Raw genomic sequence first — 13,709 nt, 5'->3', positions numbered from 1 at the left:
TTAGACCATGGAGACATGAAGATTTAAACACATATATTAAATTATGTAGAGACATTAATGAACAAGGGCAAGTCTTAGCAGCAGTACAACAGGCTTTAGATGCCAGGCCAAAAACATGCTATAATTGTAATCAAACAGGACATTTTAAAAGGAGTTGCCCCATAAGAGGAGGGTTTAACAAAGCTGGGTATCAAAGGAATAGAATACCGGGTATTTGCCCACGATGCCATAGAGGGAAACATTGGGCTAATGAATGCCGTTCTCAAACCACCATAGAGGGTATTCCGTTATCAAAAAACGGGCAAGGACCAAGTGTTTACCCACGATATCGTGGAGAAAGGTATCAGGCTCCAATGCCAAAAAACGGACTAGAGGGCCCAATGCCCCGGGGCCCAAAACCACAAATATATGGGGCAATGGAGGAACCCAACAGCACCATCAAGGTAGTGCCCAGGACGCATTATCCATTAAATCCCTCATCAGACAAACTAGAGGGAGCGCAGGGCTGGACATCTGCGCCTCTGCCAGAGCAGTACTAACCCCAGAGATGGAAATTCAAATCATTCCCACAGGAGTAAAAGGACCTCTTCCCCAGGGAACAGTAGGCTTATTATTGGGACGCAGTTCTTCTACACTAAAAGGACTTATGATAAGTCCTGGGGTAATTGATCCCGATTATGAGGGTGAAATAAAAATTATAGCTAGTTCTCCAAGAGGTATATCAGTAATTTCACCAGGAGATAAAATAGCACAGTTATTAATAATACCCAGCCTGCATGATAAATTTTCCAGTTGTAATGTAAAAAGAGGTTCCAAGGGATTAGGCTCCACAGGTGTAGATTGGGCTATGCTGTCTTTGAATTTAGATTCTCGCCCAATGCTAAAATTAAATATTCAAGGACATGACTTTAATGGGCTGCTGGACACAGGAGCTAACCTTAGTGTCATCTCTCGTCAAAAATGGCCAAAACATTGGCCATTACAACAAGCCACTCAAACGCTTTGAGGCCTAGGAGTGGCAACAAATCCCCATAGAAGTGCTATGGTATTAGATTGGAGGGATCCTGAAGGATGTGAAGGAACTATACAGCCCTATGTATTAGATCATCTTCCCGTAAATTTATGGGGACGAGATGTCCTAGATCAATTAGGATTGACATTAACAAATAACATCAATCCTAACGTGCCCACTACTAGGGCTAAACAAGGCTTTAGGAAAGAAAAAAGATTAAGAGAACAAGAACAAGGTATGACAGCACCTATTCAAATAGATCAAGAAATAAATAGACATGAATTGGGTTTTCAGAAAGGGCCACTGAGACAATCAAAATTACTTGGAAATCAGAAAGACCAGTGTGGGTTCCTCAGTGGCCCCTGACTAAAGAAAAGATACAAGTAGCCCATGACTTGGTCAGACAACAATTAACGGAAGGACATATACAACCTTCCGTATCCCCCCATAATACTCCCATTTTTGTCATTAAAAAGAAATCTGGTAAATGGAGATTATTACAAGATTTAAGAGCCATTAATAATGAGATGGTTATTATGGGACCTGCTCAATCAGGGATTCCTCAATTGTCTGCTTTACCAAAAACCTGGCATGTTTTAGCTATAGATATTAAAGATTGTTTCTTTTCAATTCCAATTCATCCCGAGGATAGTCCACATTTTGCATTTACTATCCCTGCACTGAATCATGAAGGTCCTGATCAGAGATATGAATGGAAAGTACTCCCTCAAGGGATGGCTAACAGCCCAACTATGTGTCAAATTTATGTTAATAAAGCAATCCAGCCACTTAGAAACCAAAATCCTGAACTACAAATATTTCACTATATGGATGATGTGTTATTGGCACATAAAGATAAAAACACATTGCTAGAATGTTATGCCACACTTACAAACTTATTGAAAAATTATAATCTAGAGATAGCAATAGATAAAGTACAATTAAATCTTCCAATTAATTATTTAGGAGTTCTATTATCCTCAACCATGGTCCGTCCACCAAAAATTCAAATACGAGTAGATCAACTCAAATCACTTAATGACTTTCAAAAATTATTGGGAGACATAAATTGGATAAGGCCTTATCTAGGCATACCAACAGGAGAGTTAGGACCTTTATTTGATATTCTAAAAGGTCCATCAGATCCAAATTCACCCCGCATGTTAACGCCTGAAGCAAGAAAAACATTAAAAATCATTGAAACGTATATGGAAAATATGCATTTGGATAGAATTGATATAAGTTTGCCTTTATTATTTATTGTACTACCAACAAAAAATATTCCTACAGGAGTATTTTGGCAGGAAGGTCCATTATTGTGGATACATTTATCTTATTCTCCTAACACTATTCTTACTAGATATCCTGAGGCTGTAGGACAATTAATACTCAAAGGAATAAAAGCAGCTAAGGGAGTATTTGGGATTTCTCCCAATAAAATTATCACTCCATATACTATGGATCAAATTGATGAGTTAGCTAATGAGTTAAATACTTGGGCAATAATCATGTGTAAAACTAGTGTTTCATTTGATAATCACTTACCATCTAATCCTTTGTTGTCTTTTTGGTCTAAGCATCCTGTAGTTTTTCCAAAAATGACAAGAAAAACCCCTATCATAAATGCTCCAAATATATTCACTGATGGGTCAAACAATGGTACAGCAGCAGTAGTTACTCCTGATCAAACTTTTACATTTTTAGTTCCCAAACAATCAGCTCAAAAGGTAGAGCTTAATGCAGTATTACAAGCTTTTATGATGTTTAAAGATTCTGTATTTAATTTATTTTCTGATAGTCAGTATGTAGTTAATGCTATAATATCCCTTGAAGATGCTGGTAGGATTTCACCTTCTTCTACTGTTTTCTCTTTGTTTTCTGCTATACAAAGTCTAATCTGGGACCGAAAAGATCCATTCTTTATAGGTCATATCAGGGCACATACAGGATTGCCTGGAGCCCTTAGTATGGGCAATGAACTAGCAGATAAATCTACACATGACATACATATTTTCTCCACAATAGAAGAAGCTATAAATTTTCATAAAAGGTTCCATGTCAATGCTAATACTTTACAAAAACGTTTTAAAATAACTAAAGAACAAGCCAGACATATAATAAAACAATGTCAAAATTGTGTGACATTTTTACCACAAGTTAATCTTGGAGTCAATCCTAGAGGACTGATACCTAACCATATTTGGCAGATGGACGTCACACACTTGCCAGAATTTGGAAAATTAAAATATTTACATGTTACAGTTGATACCTCTTCCGGATTTTTGATGGGCTCCCTTCATGCCGGAGAAAAAACTAAAGATGTTATAGCTCATTGCTTACAAAATTTTGCCACTGTGGGTGTTCCAAAACAGTTAAAAACGGACAACGGTCCTGGTTATACTTCCTCCTCTTTTAAACAATTTTGCTCATCATTTGGTATTACTCACATAACAGGAATTCCATACAATCCACAAGGACAAGGCATAGTTGAAAGAGCTCATCAAACTATTAAAATGTACTTATTAAAACAAAAGGAGGGAATTGGAAAGGGGTATATATCCCCCAAAGATAAACTTAAAATAACCCTTTTTACTCTAAACTTTTTAAATTTAGATTCATCGGGACTTAGTGCTGCGGAAAGACACTTGTACCCCAAAAATGTACATAAGCCTAAGGTACTTTGGAAAGATATTCTAACAGGACAATGGAAAGGCCCGGATCCAGTGATAGTCTGGAATCGGGGCGCTGTCTGTGTTTTCCCACAGGATGAACAGCAACCGATTTGGATTCCAGAGAGATTAACTAAAACAATTTCTACAGAAAAAGAAGATGATTTGACTCAAATCCATAACAGCTGACATCCAGAGCTCCAGCTTGGCTATTCTTACATCTGCGACAGTGATTAACCAAGGTGTTTTTTTCAATATCTATTTTATTATTGCATTTTTCCACATCATAAAGTTCTATTTTATTTTTGAGCTCATACAAACCTAGGTTAATGTTTTTCTGATCAGTTTTATTTTTTGACTGTGTTTTATTTTTTGACTGTGAAGTTTTTAAACATTGCAATGGAGATTTCACCTAGGTATAGTTACAAGGCCTTTATTTACTATTGTCTTATGTGTTGTATGTTGTGTGCACACTTCTGTTTTGTGTTGTATGTCTGTATGTGTGTATGTCCATATTTCTTATATGAGGAGCGCTCATGAAAAAATGGATCCGAATTTTTTCTTTATTCACGTGATTTATATAGTTTAATTTAAATTAGGTAAACAGCTGTTAATGATTGTTTTTAAAGATGGTTAACAGATCTGTTTGTTTGCTAATTTAAATTTGGTAAACAGCTGTTAAGGATTGTTTTTAAAGGAGTTTAACAGATCTGTTTGTTTACTTTCACCTTTCCTTTTTATTATATTTAATAATTCTGTTCAGGATAATGTCTCTTTAACATCATTGCCAGAATTTCCATCTCCATCCCAATTCCAGTGAAGACTGAAATAAAACCAAACTACAGCTTCTATGATAGCAATCACAGTAAACTGTATAAACTGATGCATCAATGAATATAACTCAACAAGTAATGCTATCAAGGACTTGATTTACTTTGGGAGGAAATGGACATATTGATAGACTCCTCCAATTTGAACTGCTTGCAGAACTTGCCTGGACTATATATCAGTTACATACATTGTAAAATATCATCTGGTGCACCGAATTGTGGTACTGCTGGCATATCTTTGCTGATGGTGTCACCAGTGATGCAATTTCCTTGCCAGCTCACCCCATGTTTATTGTGGTAATACTGGCATATCTTTGCTGATGGTGTCACCAGTGACGCAATTTTTCCAAGGAGCCATCAATTGGCTTGGTGTCGTGGCATTTCTGTATCCTCCTCCCTTCTACTAGTGATGGTCTAAAATTTGGGGGCCAACAGAGGTGAGGCAAAGAACCTTACCCCCCCACTGGCACCAAGGCAAAATTTGGGGGCCAACAGAGGTGAGGCAAGAACCTCACCCCCCCACTGGTGCATAGGCCTATCCACAAGCATGGCTGAATGCTGGACCGGTAGTCAGCGACGGGTTGCTCTGATTACAGTGGATTCAACCTAAGACAGGAGGCTGACGCCTAAAGGTCAGTTCTCCCATGACGGGTAAGAACCATATGTTAAATTGGACAACCTACCAGGCACGGTCCCTAGCCACATTGCTTGTTACTTAATTAAACAGAAGGGGGCAGATGCTAGGAGCCACAAGCAAAATATATGATGTATGGCACCTTTGGTTGTAAAGCCAGCTAGCCACTGAGGTATTATTATGCTAAGATTTACATTCATATGCAAATTGGGCTCCTGCTGTTCACCTTGGCCTACTACTGGACTCATGTTACGGGGACTCATGGAGAATTCCCATTGGTTGGGGAAGGATAGTAGGAGGAAATTCCGGGGGAGGTCCGGGGGACCCCGGGTCCCGGGAGACGGCGGTTCCGGTTAGACGCCCGCGTGGGAGGACCGGTTTTTGCTTGCTGGCGCTGAGAGTGTTGGCGGCTTTTTCAAAATAAAGTTTTGTTCCTGCTTGAGTGGCTCGTGATTCTGTGCCCAGCCAAGACTGCGGCACCCCCCCCCCTTAATGGAGTATTATGCAGCACTAAGAAATGACAAAATCATAGAATTTGCAGGGAAATGGATGGCATTAGAGCAGATTATGCTAAGTGAAGCTAGCCAAGCCCTAAAAAACAAATGCCAAATGTCTTCTTTGATATAAAGAGAGCAAATAAGAACAGAACAGGAAGGAAGAGCATGAGGAAAAGACTAACAGTAAACAAAGACGAATGGGGGGAGAGAAAGGGAGAGGGAAGGGAAAGCATATGGAAATGGTAGGAGACCTTCAATGATACACAAAGTTATCCAGTTTTAATAATAGATGAAAATTCCTTCTTTTTTTCAAGAAGTAAACAGGGATCTCTCTAACTTTTTTTTTTCCCCCTTCCAGCATTGGGGATTGGAAATGCTAGGCAAGTGCTCTACCACTAAGTTATAACCCCAACCCTGACAGGGATCTCTTGACAGATATTCAGCCAATATGGTAGGAGAGTTAAACCGGGGATCCCCATTTGTTGTTTAGTAAATACTTCCAAGGTATATAAAAAATGCAGTATTAGCTGGGCATGGTGCTACACACCTGTAATCCCAGTGACTTGGGAGGCTGAGGCAGGAGGATTACAAAGTTGAGGCCACCCTGGGCAACTCAATGTGATCCTGTCTCCTGTGTTGGAAACTGAACTCAGGGCCATGCACAGGCTAGGTAAAGCATTCCACCATTGAGCTACAGCCCCAGACCTAAAAAGTGTTTTCCTATTTGAGGAATTTATAGTCTGATTAAAGAGAAAATAAAGATGCAATAAGTGTCCCATTGTCACATGAGCATTGAAAGTGTTTGGGTGAACAGGGAACATAGAGGTGGGGGAAATAATTTCTGGATGGGACATTTTGAGAAGGCTAGAAGGATTATTCAAGAGTTGGAAAATGTACTGTATTTTAAAAGAGGGGTAGAATTTCTGCAGGTAAAGATCTCTAAAGGGAGGCAATTCAGGCAGAGTTTTAAGAATAGAGGGAATGGGGCTGGGGTTGTGGCTCAGCGGTAGAGCACTCACCTAGCATATGTGAGGCACTGGGTTTAATCCTTAGAACCACAAAAATAAATAAATAAACAAACAAATAAATAAATAAAATCATGTGTCCATCTATAACTACACACACACACACACATACAAAAAGAATAGAAATGTAAAATAAGGAATCCAGTGGATGGGGCAGTCAGTCAAGTGTACTTGAAGGGCAGGCTAAGGGTAGCAATGAAAAGCAGTATTATCTTTGGCTCTGAGAATCTGCACTTGCTAGCTTCAGAAAGCATGGAAAACCTAGGTGAAAATCTGATTCCCTGCCTGCTTGCACATGGAGGTGCTATCCTAGATTGCTGCATTTGCCTTGGACTAGGGGGAGAAAGAGTTTGTTGCTCAGGATCAGGGGACTAAAGATGCGGACAGAACACAAGACTGACATTCAAGCCTTGACTAAGTTTTTACTAGATTTTTGATTCCCAAGCATCAGCTGTGATAAAAGTGGCAGAAGGGCTGGGGTTGTGGCTCAACGGTACAGTTCTTGTCTAGCAGGTGTGAAGTCATGGGTTCGAACTTCAGCATTACATATAAATAAATAAAATAAAGATATTGTGTCCATCACCAACTAAAACAAACATATATATGGTAGAAAATAAAAAGATAGGAACTTTCTTTGTGTAGTCTCACACCTTCCCCAAGGTGGTCCTATTAGTATCTCTCAAGCCCTGAGGACATTGGGCAGGTATCCATCCCACTGTCCAGAATGCTCAGCAGCCCACAACCACTGGTAGAGACAAGCACACCAAGAATATGAGAAATTCTTTCTGGACAAATTTATGCTCCTAATCTGACACTCAGTCCAGACATAATGGCAACAGGGTAATCAAGATTCACATAACTGCAATTTAATTACCTTCCTCAAATTTACCAAAAGTTAATTAAGACTAAATGACACCCCCAAAATGGGAAAAATTTTATAAGGGATGTAGGATGTCTGATCTTATCACTAGGAGCTAATTTGCAGGATTGTGTAATTTCCACTGGCCTTTCTAGTCATTAAGCTGGTATGGGCTACCTATAGCTTTACATCAATGTTTTTATTTGGAAAAGAAGCAGCAGCAGCTGTCTGAACCTCTTATTATTTCCCCAGCTAGAAGCCTTACTAGATCATCTAAGATTATGTGTGCTTTAACAGCAACTGACTCTGCGATCTGTTAGGCTTTTCCTTTCAATTTCTCTCACATAAGCAGTAGTTTCTTAGGGAGCCATGAGTTTCCTCACCAAGTTTCTTCATATCAATTAAGATACTAATACTGATCTTTCACATGGTGCCAGAGAACTGCTCCTTTGTTTGCCCGCCCATAGGAGGGTTGGGGGAGAGTATTAATTAGAGCAAATGGGGGAAAGTTACAACATTGTCTTTCATGGAAGGTCTGAGGCAAGATGAGATAGCATAAGCTACAAAGCCTCATGAGTTGCAATGGAACTAGGTGGTCAAATGGATAAAGGTAAGTGAGGTTTCAGTTTCCAAAAAAAACGATAGTGTCTGTCAGTCTCATGTGGGAGTATGGAATAGGAAATGGAGTAACAGGTGAGATGAGAAAAAAGCCTGGAATGCCACAATGTATTTGACTGTGAAAATGAAGGAGTTGAGCTAGATGACTTCTAAGGCCTCATGTCACTCTGACATCCCAGGACTCATTGTTGGAGACAGATCATGAGAAACCACTAAGTTTCAATTTTATTCCAAAGGTAATGAGTGAAAAGCTGGATGTGGAACCACATGTCTATAATTCTAGGGACCTGGGAGACTGAAGCAGGAGGATTGCAAGTTAGTAATTTAGTGAGATCATCAGCAATGTACAAAGAATCTGTCTCAAAATGAAAAATAAAAAGGACTGGGGAATGTAGTTCAGTGGTAAAGTGCCCCTGGGTTCAATCTCCAGTATTAAAAAAAAAAAAAAAAAAAGATAATAAGGAGACTTCAAATTTTTTTTAACGGCATAGAGACAAGATCTGATATATTCCTTTCCTTTTTTTTTTTTTTTTTGGGTACTGGGAATTGAACCCAGAAGTGCTTTACCACCAAGTCATATCCTCAGACCATTTTATTTTTTATTTTGAGATGGCCTTGCTAAGTTGCTGGGGCTGGCTTTGAATTTGCAATCCTCCTGCCTCAGTCTCCCTGAGCTGCTGAAATTATAGGGGTATATCACCTTAGGAATGCCACCTTTGTGAAGATAAAGTAATTTTATATATATATATATATATATATATATATATATATATATATATATATATATATAAAAGGCAACTATCATTCTGTGTGCCTATGTGCAAATATTGTTCTAAGTGATTTATACTTATCAACTCCTTTAGTACTCCCAATAAACCTATGAGATAGTTTAGTTTTACTCCATTTTATAATGAGAAGATGGAACAAAGAGGAAAGGCCAATTCTATAAATGGCTAACAAGGGCCAGACAGACCCAGGATTCAGTGTCAGTCTGACTCCAAAATTTATGCTCTTCTAATCCAGAAGAGCAATGGTGGCATTGGGAAGAGAAAAATGAAGACAGGAAAATAAGTGAGAGAACACTACTTTAATTCTTCTTTCTGGACTTGTAATGAAGTTGTGTAAATCCATAAACCCATTATACATTTAAAAAAATAAATAATTTTTGCAGTACTGGGATTAGAATGAGGTAACATTCTACCTCTCAGCCACATCCCCAGCTCTTTTAATTTATTTAATTATTTTTATTTTTTATGGTACTGGAGACTAAACCTATGGCCTCATGCATGCTAGGCAAGCACTCTATCACTGAGTTACATTCTCAGCCCTCTTTTTTTATTTTATTTTGAGACAGGATCTGGCCTTGAACTTGTGATCCTTCTGTCTCAGCCTCCTGAGCTGCTGGGATTACGGTTGTGTGCCATCACTCCCAGCCTTTTCTTCTACTTTTTTTTTTTTTTGTGCTGAGTTTGAACCCAGGGACACTTTACCACTGAGCTATATACCCAGCCCTTTCTATTTTTTATTCTGAGATAGGGTCTATGTAAGTTTTCAAGGCTGGCCATGAACTTGAGATCCTTCTGCCTCAGCCTCCTGAATTGCTGGGATTACAAGTATATGCCACCATGCCCACTGTAACTGTGTTTTTAAATATTGTGTTTCTGTGTTAGATTTTGTTTGTTTGTTATTGGGTTTTTTTTGTTTGAGTGACTTCCAGGGGGTATTCTACCATTGAGCTGTATTCACTTGGCATGCATAAGGCCCTGGGTTTGATCCCCAGCACTGCCCCCCAAAAAACAAAAAACAAAAACCAACAACATTATTATTACCCCCCCACCCCCAACATTATTTTGAGGCAGGGTCTTGGAACTTGTGATCCTTTTGCCTCAGCCTCATGAGTTTCTGGGATTACAGGTATGCAGAACCATGCCTGGCTTTGCAGAAGATTTATCTTGAGAAAATGTTTCAAAACCATTTATCTTGAAATATCCCTCCTTTTTATATAACCTACACTTGCATTTTATATACAAAACCTCCCTGAGACTACACAGATGAATCTCATTAAATATCATTCAAATCTTCTAACTCTATGTCCAAGCTGTTCATAAATTACAATTTTAGGTCACTCTAGTGTTTCCAAATGACAATGATTCTCTACAACTTGTAGAGAAGCTGGCCTCAAAAGCAGAGTGTGCTTATGTATCCACTCTGCCTAGGCTTCTGCCTTCTTCAGGTTTGCTCTGGGACACTGAGTAAGAGAAGGTTACTCTGAGGATGCAGGGTCATCTCAGCGATGTCAATGGCTCACTATGGTGGTCATCCTTATCAAGCATGATACCAAGACAAGAGAAGGCAGCTTTTCCAGAGTTACAACTGTCATAAGTATGAGGGTATTGGAAATGCTTTTAGAGATCATGTCATTGATGAGGCAAACCCAAAGCCTCAAAGGAAATAGGTGCTACTCCATCTTTTTTCTTTTTCCTTTTCTCTTCCTTCCCAAGGTAAACTCTTTCTTGGGTTGGACTGGTGGACTGGCCCTCTAAGCCTTCCAGGGTACAAAGAGCCTTATCTCAATTGGGTACAAGAAGAAACTTACCCTTCTTCCACAGTGACTGAGTTCATGATAAGGCAATTGGTAATATTCACTCTGTCTCTTATGAGACAGGATGAACCAACAACTGAACGCTTAATAGATGACTTCTCTCCAACCTGTGTATCTGGTCCGATGAGGCTGTCAACTCCAACCTGCAAAAGGCAGACAGAAAACATTGTTCATCTGTCCAACCAATTATAAATCATTCCCAGATCACTTGAGTTGGAGTCTAATGTGATCTTTCATAGAGGCAGTTCAATAAAAACAACCAACATCAGTGTTTCTCAGGGCTAAAAATTCCCACAACCCCTCTGAGACCAACTCAAACCTACATTGAAGCATGGGCTCTCCCTTGCCAAGAAAAGAAAACAAAACAAAATGGACACATACTTATGTATTTGTGTGCACAGATGTGCTCTCTTGAAGAGTATGCTCAAGTCAGGATAAGAAGAGAGACAAGAGATTTTAAGTACCTTCCCAGAATTATTATATTATTATTTTTTGGGACTGGAGATTGAGCCTAGGGGCACTTTACCACTGAGCTACATCTCCAGCCCTTTTTACTTTTTATTTTGATACAGGATCTCACTAAGTTTCTTGGGGCCTAAAACTTGTGATTTTCCTGCTTTAGCCTCCTAAGTTGCTGGGATTACATGCTGAGCCACCAGGCTGGCCCAGGAAGTCTTTTTTTTTTAATCTCTGAGTCAAGTCTACAGCCCACCTCCATTTAAAATTTTTTTAAAATTGTTTTTTAGTTGTAAATGGACACAATACCTTTTATTTATTCATTTTTTTTATGTGGTGCTCAGGATTGAACCTAGTGCATCACATGTACAATGCAAGCACTCTTAGCCACAACCCACAGCCCTGTTTTTTTTTTTTTTTTAGACAGGGTCTTGCTAATTTGCTGAGGTTGGCTTTGAACTCCTGCCTCAGCCTCCTGAGCGGCTGGGATTATAGGTGTGCACCACTGCACCCAGGCCAGGAAGATTTCTTTTCTTTTTTTTTGTTGGGAGTGGGTACTGGGGATTGAACTCAAGGGCACTCAACCACTGAGCCACATCTCCAGCCTATTTTGTATTTTATTTAGAGACAGGGTCTCATTGAGTTGCTCAGTGCCTTGCTTTTGCTGAGGCTGGCTTTGAACTTGAGATCCTCCTGCCTCAGCCAATGGGATTATAGGCATGTGCCACTGCAACCAGCTCCAGGAAGACTTCTTGAGTAAGATTTTACTGCTAGAACTTAGATGGTATTTCCCTCGGACTAAAGAGGTTCAGGGTTCAAGAGTCTCAATCTAGATTCTTTTTTTTAAAAAAATATTTATTTATTTATTTTAGTTGGACATAATATCTTTATTTTATTTATTTATTTTTATGTGGTGCTGAGGATAGAACCCAGGGCCTCACACGTGCTAGGTGAGCGCTCTGCTGCTGAGCCACAACCCCAGCCCTCAATCTATATTCTTAAGGACAAGTCTCAATACTCCCAGAAAGTGTCCCACACCTGCCCTGCTCATGCTAGCACTTACCAAGTGTTTGTTGACAATCTGGGCTGATGAATGGACTGGTGATTCTTCTGGACAAAGAACAGACAGCAATTTGGGCACCTTGAGGAAAGAGATTTGGTCACTAAAGACCAGAAACACACCTAAATATACCTTAGGTAGAACCCATGCTTAATCAGAGATGAGGAAAATTCTCAGTCAAGCTTCCTGTTTAGGTTAGGAAGAATAGGAGGCTGCTGCATTTCTTTTTTTTTTTCTTTTTTTTAAAGAGAGAGGGGAGAGAGAGAGAGAGAGAGAGAGAGAGAGAGAGAGAGAGAGAGAGAGAGAATTTTAATATTTATTTTTTAGTTTTCGGCAGACACAACATCTTTGTTTGTATGTGGTGCTGAGGATCGAACCCGGGCCGCATGCATGCCAGGCGAGCGCGCTACTGCTTGAGCCACATCCCCAGCCCCACTACTGCATTTCTCTAGGACTATGATTATTTATGTAGCAACTTCTAGATGGCCTTATTCTCACTTTCTTAGCTGAAGTGCTCTTCCCTGACTTATCCTTCAGCTGCAAGGAGGTGAGTCAAGCCTCTGAGATGCCGACAACGTACTTCTTGGGAAAAGAGGTCTGATGGGGGCAAGGAACACCACGAGTCCTGATTGTAGTTATCCTAGGTCCTGTTCCCGGGGCCATGCATGTGCTCAGCCTCTTTGGGACAAGACTCCTTACTAGTACTGTTTACAGGCAATTCTCTTTAACATTCTTTCCTCGAGGCTTTGCTATCTGGCAGCTTTAAACTCTGTCCTTTACTTTCTTAAGGAAGCCTCCTCTTTGTGTCTATGTAATGATTACACAGTATTTATCTGCTTATTTATCAAGTAAATACTATACATATTCCCATGCAACATAATAGGCAGAAGCTGTTGAACCCAAAGGCCAGAAGTTAGCCTCCCTGGAAATATTAGCCTTGGAGCTACAAAGGCCTTCCCTCTGTGGACCAGGCCCTCCAGCTCCCCTTTTACTGTATTTAGGCACACCAATCTTCTTCCCCGACATGTCAGGTCTTGTTCAGCCTTGGGAATGAAAGGAATTTTGAACAAGTTACTATATATCTAATGAAGAAATAAGACAAAAGGTTCAGTTTCTAGGGCAGGAGCTCCATGATTCCTTTAATTTATTTATATCTATTTATTTATTTATTTTATAGTGTTGGGGATTGAACCCAGGGCCTAACACATGCTAGCAAGTTCTCTATCATTGAGCCAAACCCCCAAACCTAGCTATTTTTCTGAGACAGGGTCTCACTAAATTGCCTAGGCTGACCTAGAACTTGTAATCCTGCCTCAGAATCTGGAGTAGCTGGAATTATTGGCATATGCCACCATACCCAGCTTCCATGATTCTTCTTCTGTTTTTGGGGTACTGGTGATTGGACCCAGGGACGCGTAACCACCGAATCACATAACCAACTCTTTTT

At 39.7% G+C, this 13,709-nt stretch overlaps 1 protein-coding gene across 2 annotated transcripts in view; it reads right to left on the bottom strand.

Annotated features, from left to right (window-relative positions):
• EIF2B3 (eukaryotic translation initiation factor 2B subunit gamma) overlaps window positions 1-13,709 on the bottom strand; it is a 115,952-nt gene that overhangs the window by 14,389 nt on the left and 87,854 nt on the right. For both annotated transcript variants that reach the window (XM_081307507.1, XM_081307506.1), the window contains exons 9-10: window positions 12,266-12,343; window positions 10,741-10,889 (exon numbers count right to left, since the gene is read on the bottom strand). In XM_081307507.1, coding sequence (XP_081163633.1) covers window positions 10,741-10,889; window positions 12,266-12,343 — 227 coding nt within the window. The remainder of the gene's footprint in view (window positions 1-10,740; window positions 10,890-12,265; window positions 12,344-13,709) is intronic.

Source organism: Spermophilus citellus (assembly GCF_964194105.1).
Source record: "Spermophilus citellus genome assembly, chromosome: 9".
NCBI classification, from domain to species: domain Eukaryota; kingdom Metazoa; phylum Chordata; class Mammalia; order Rodentia; family Sciuridae; genus Spermophilus; species Spermophilus citellus.
This window is presented reverse-complemented; position numbering and strand designations above follow the sequence as displayed.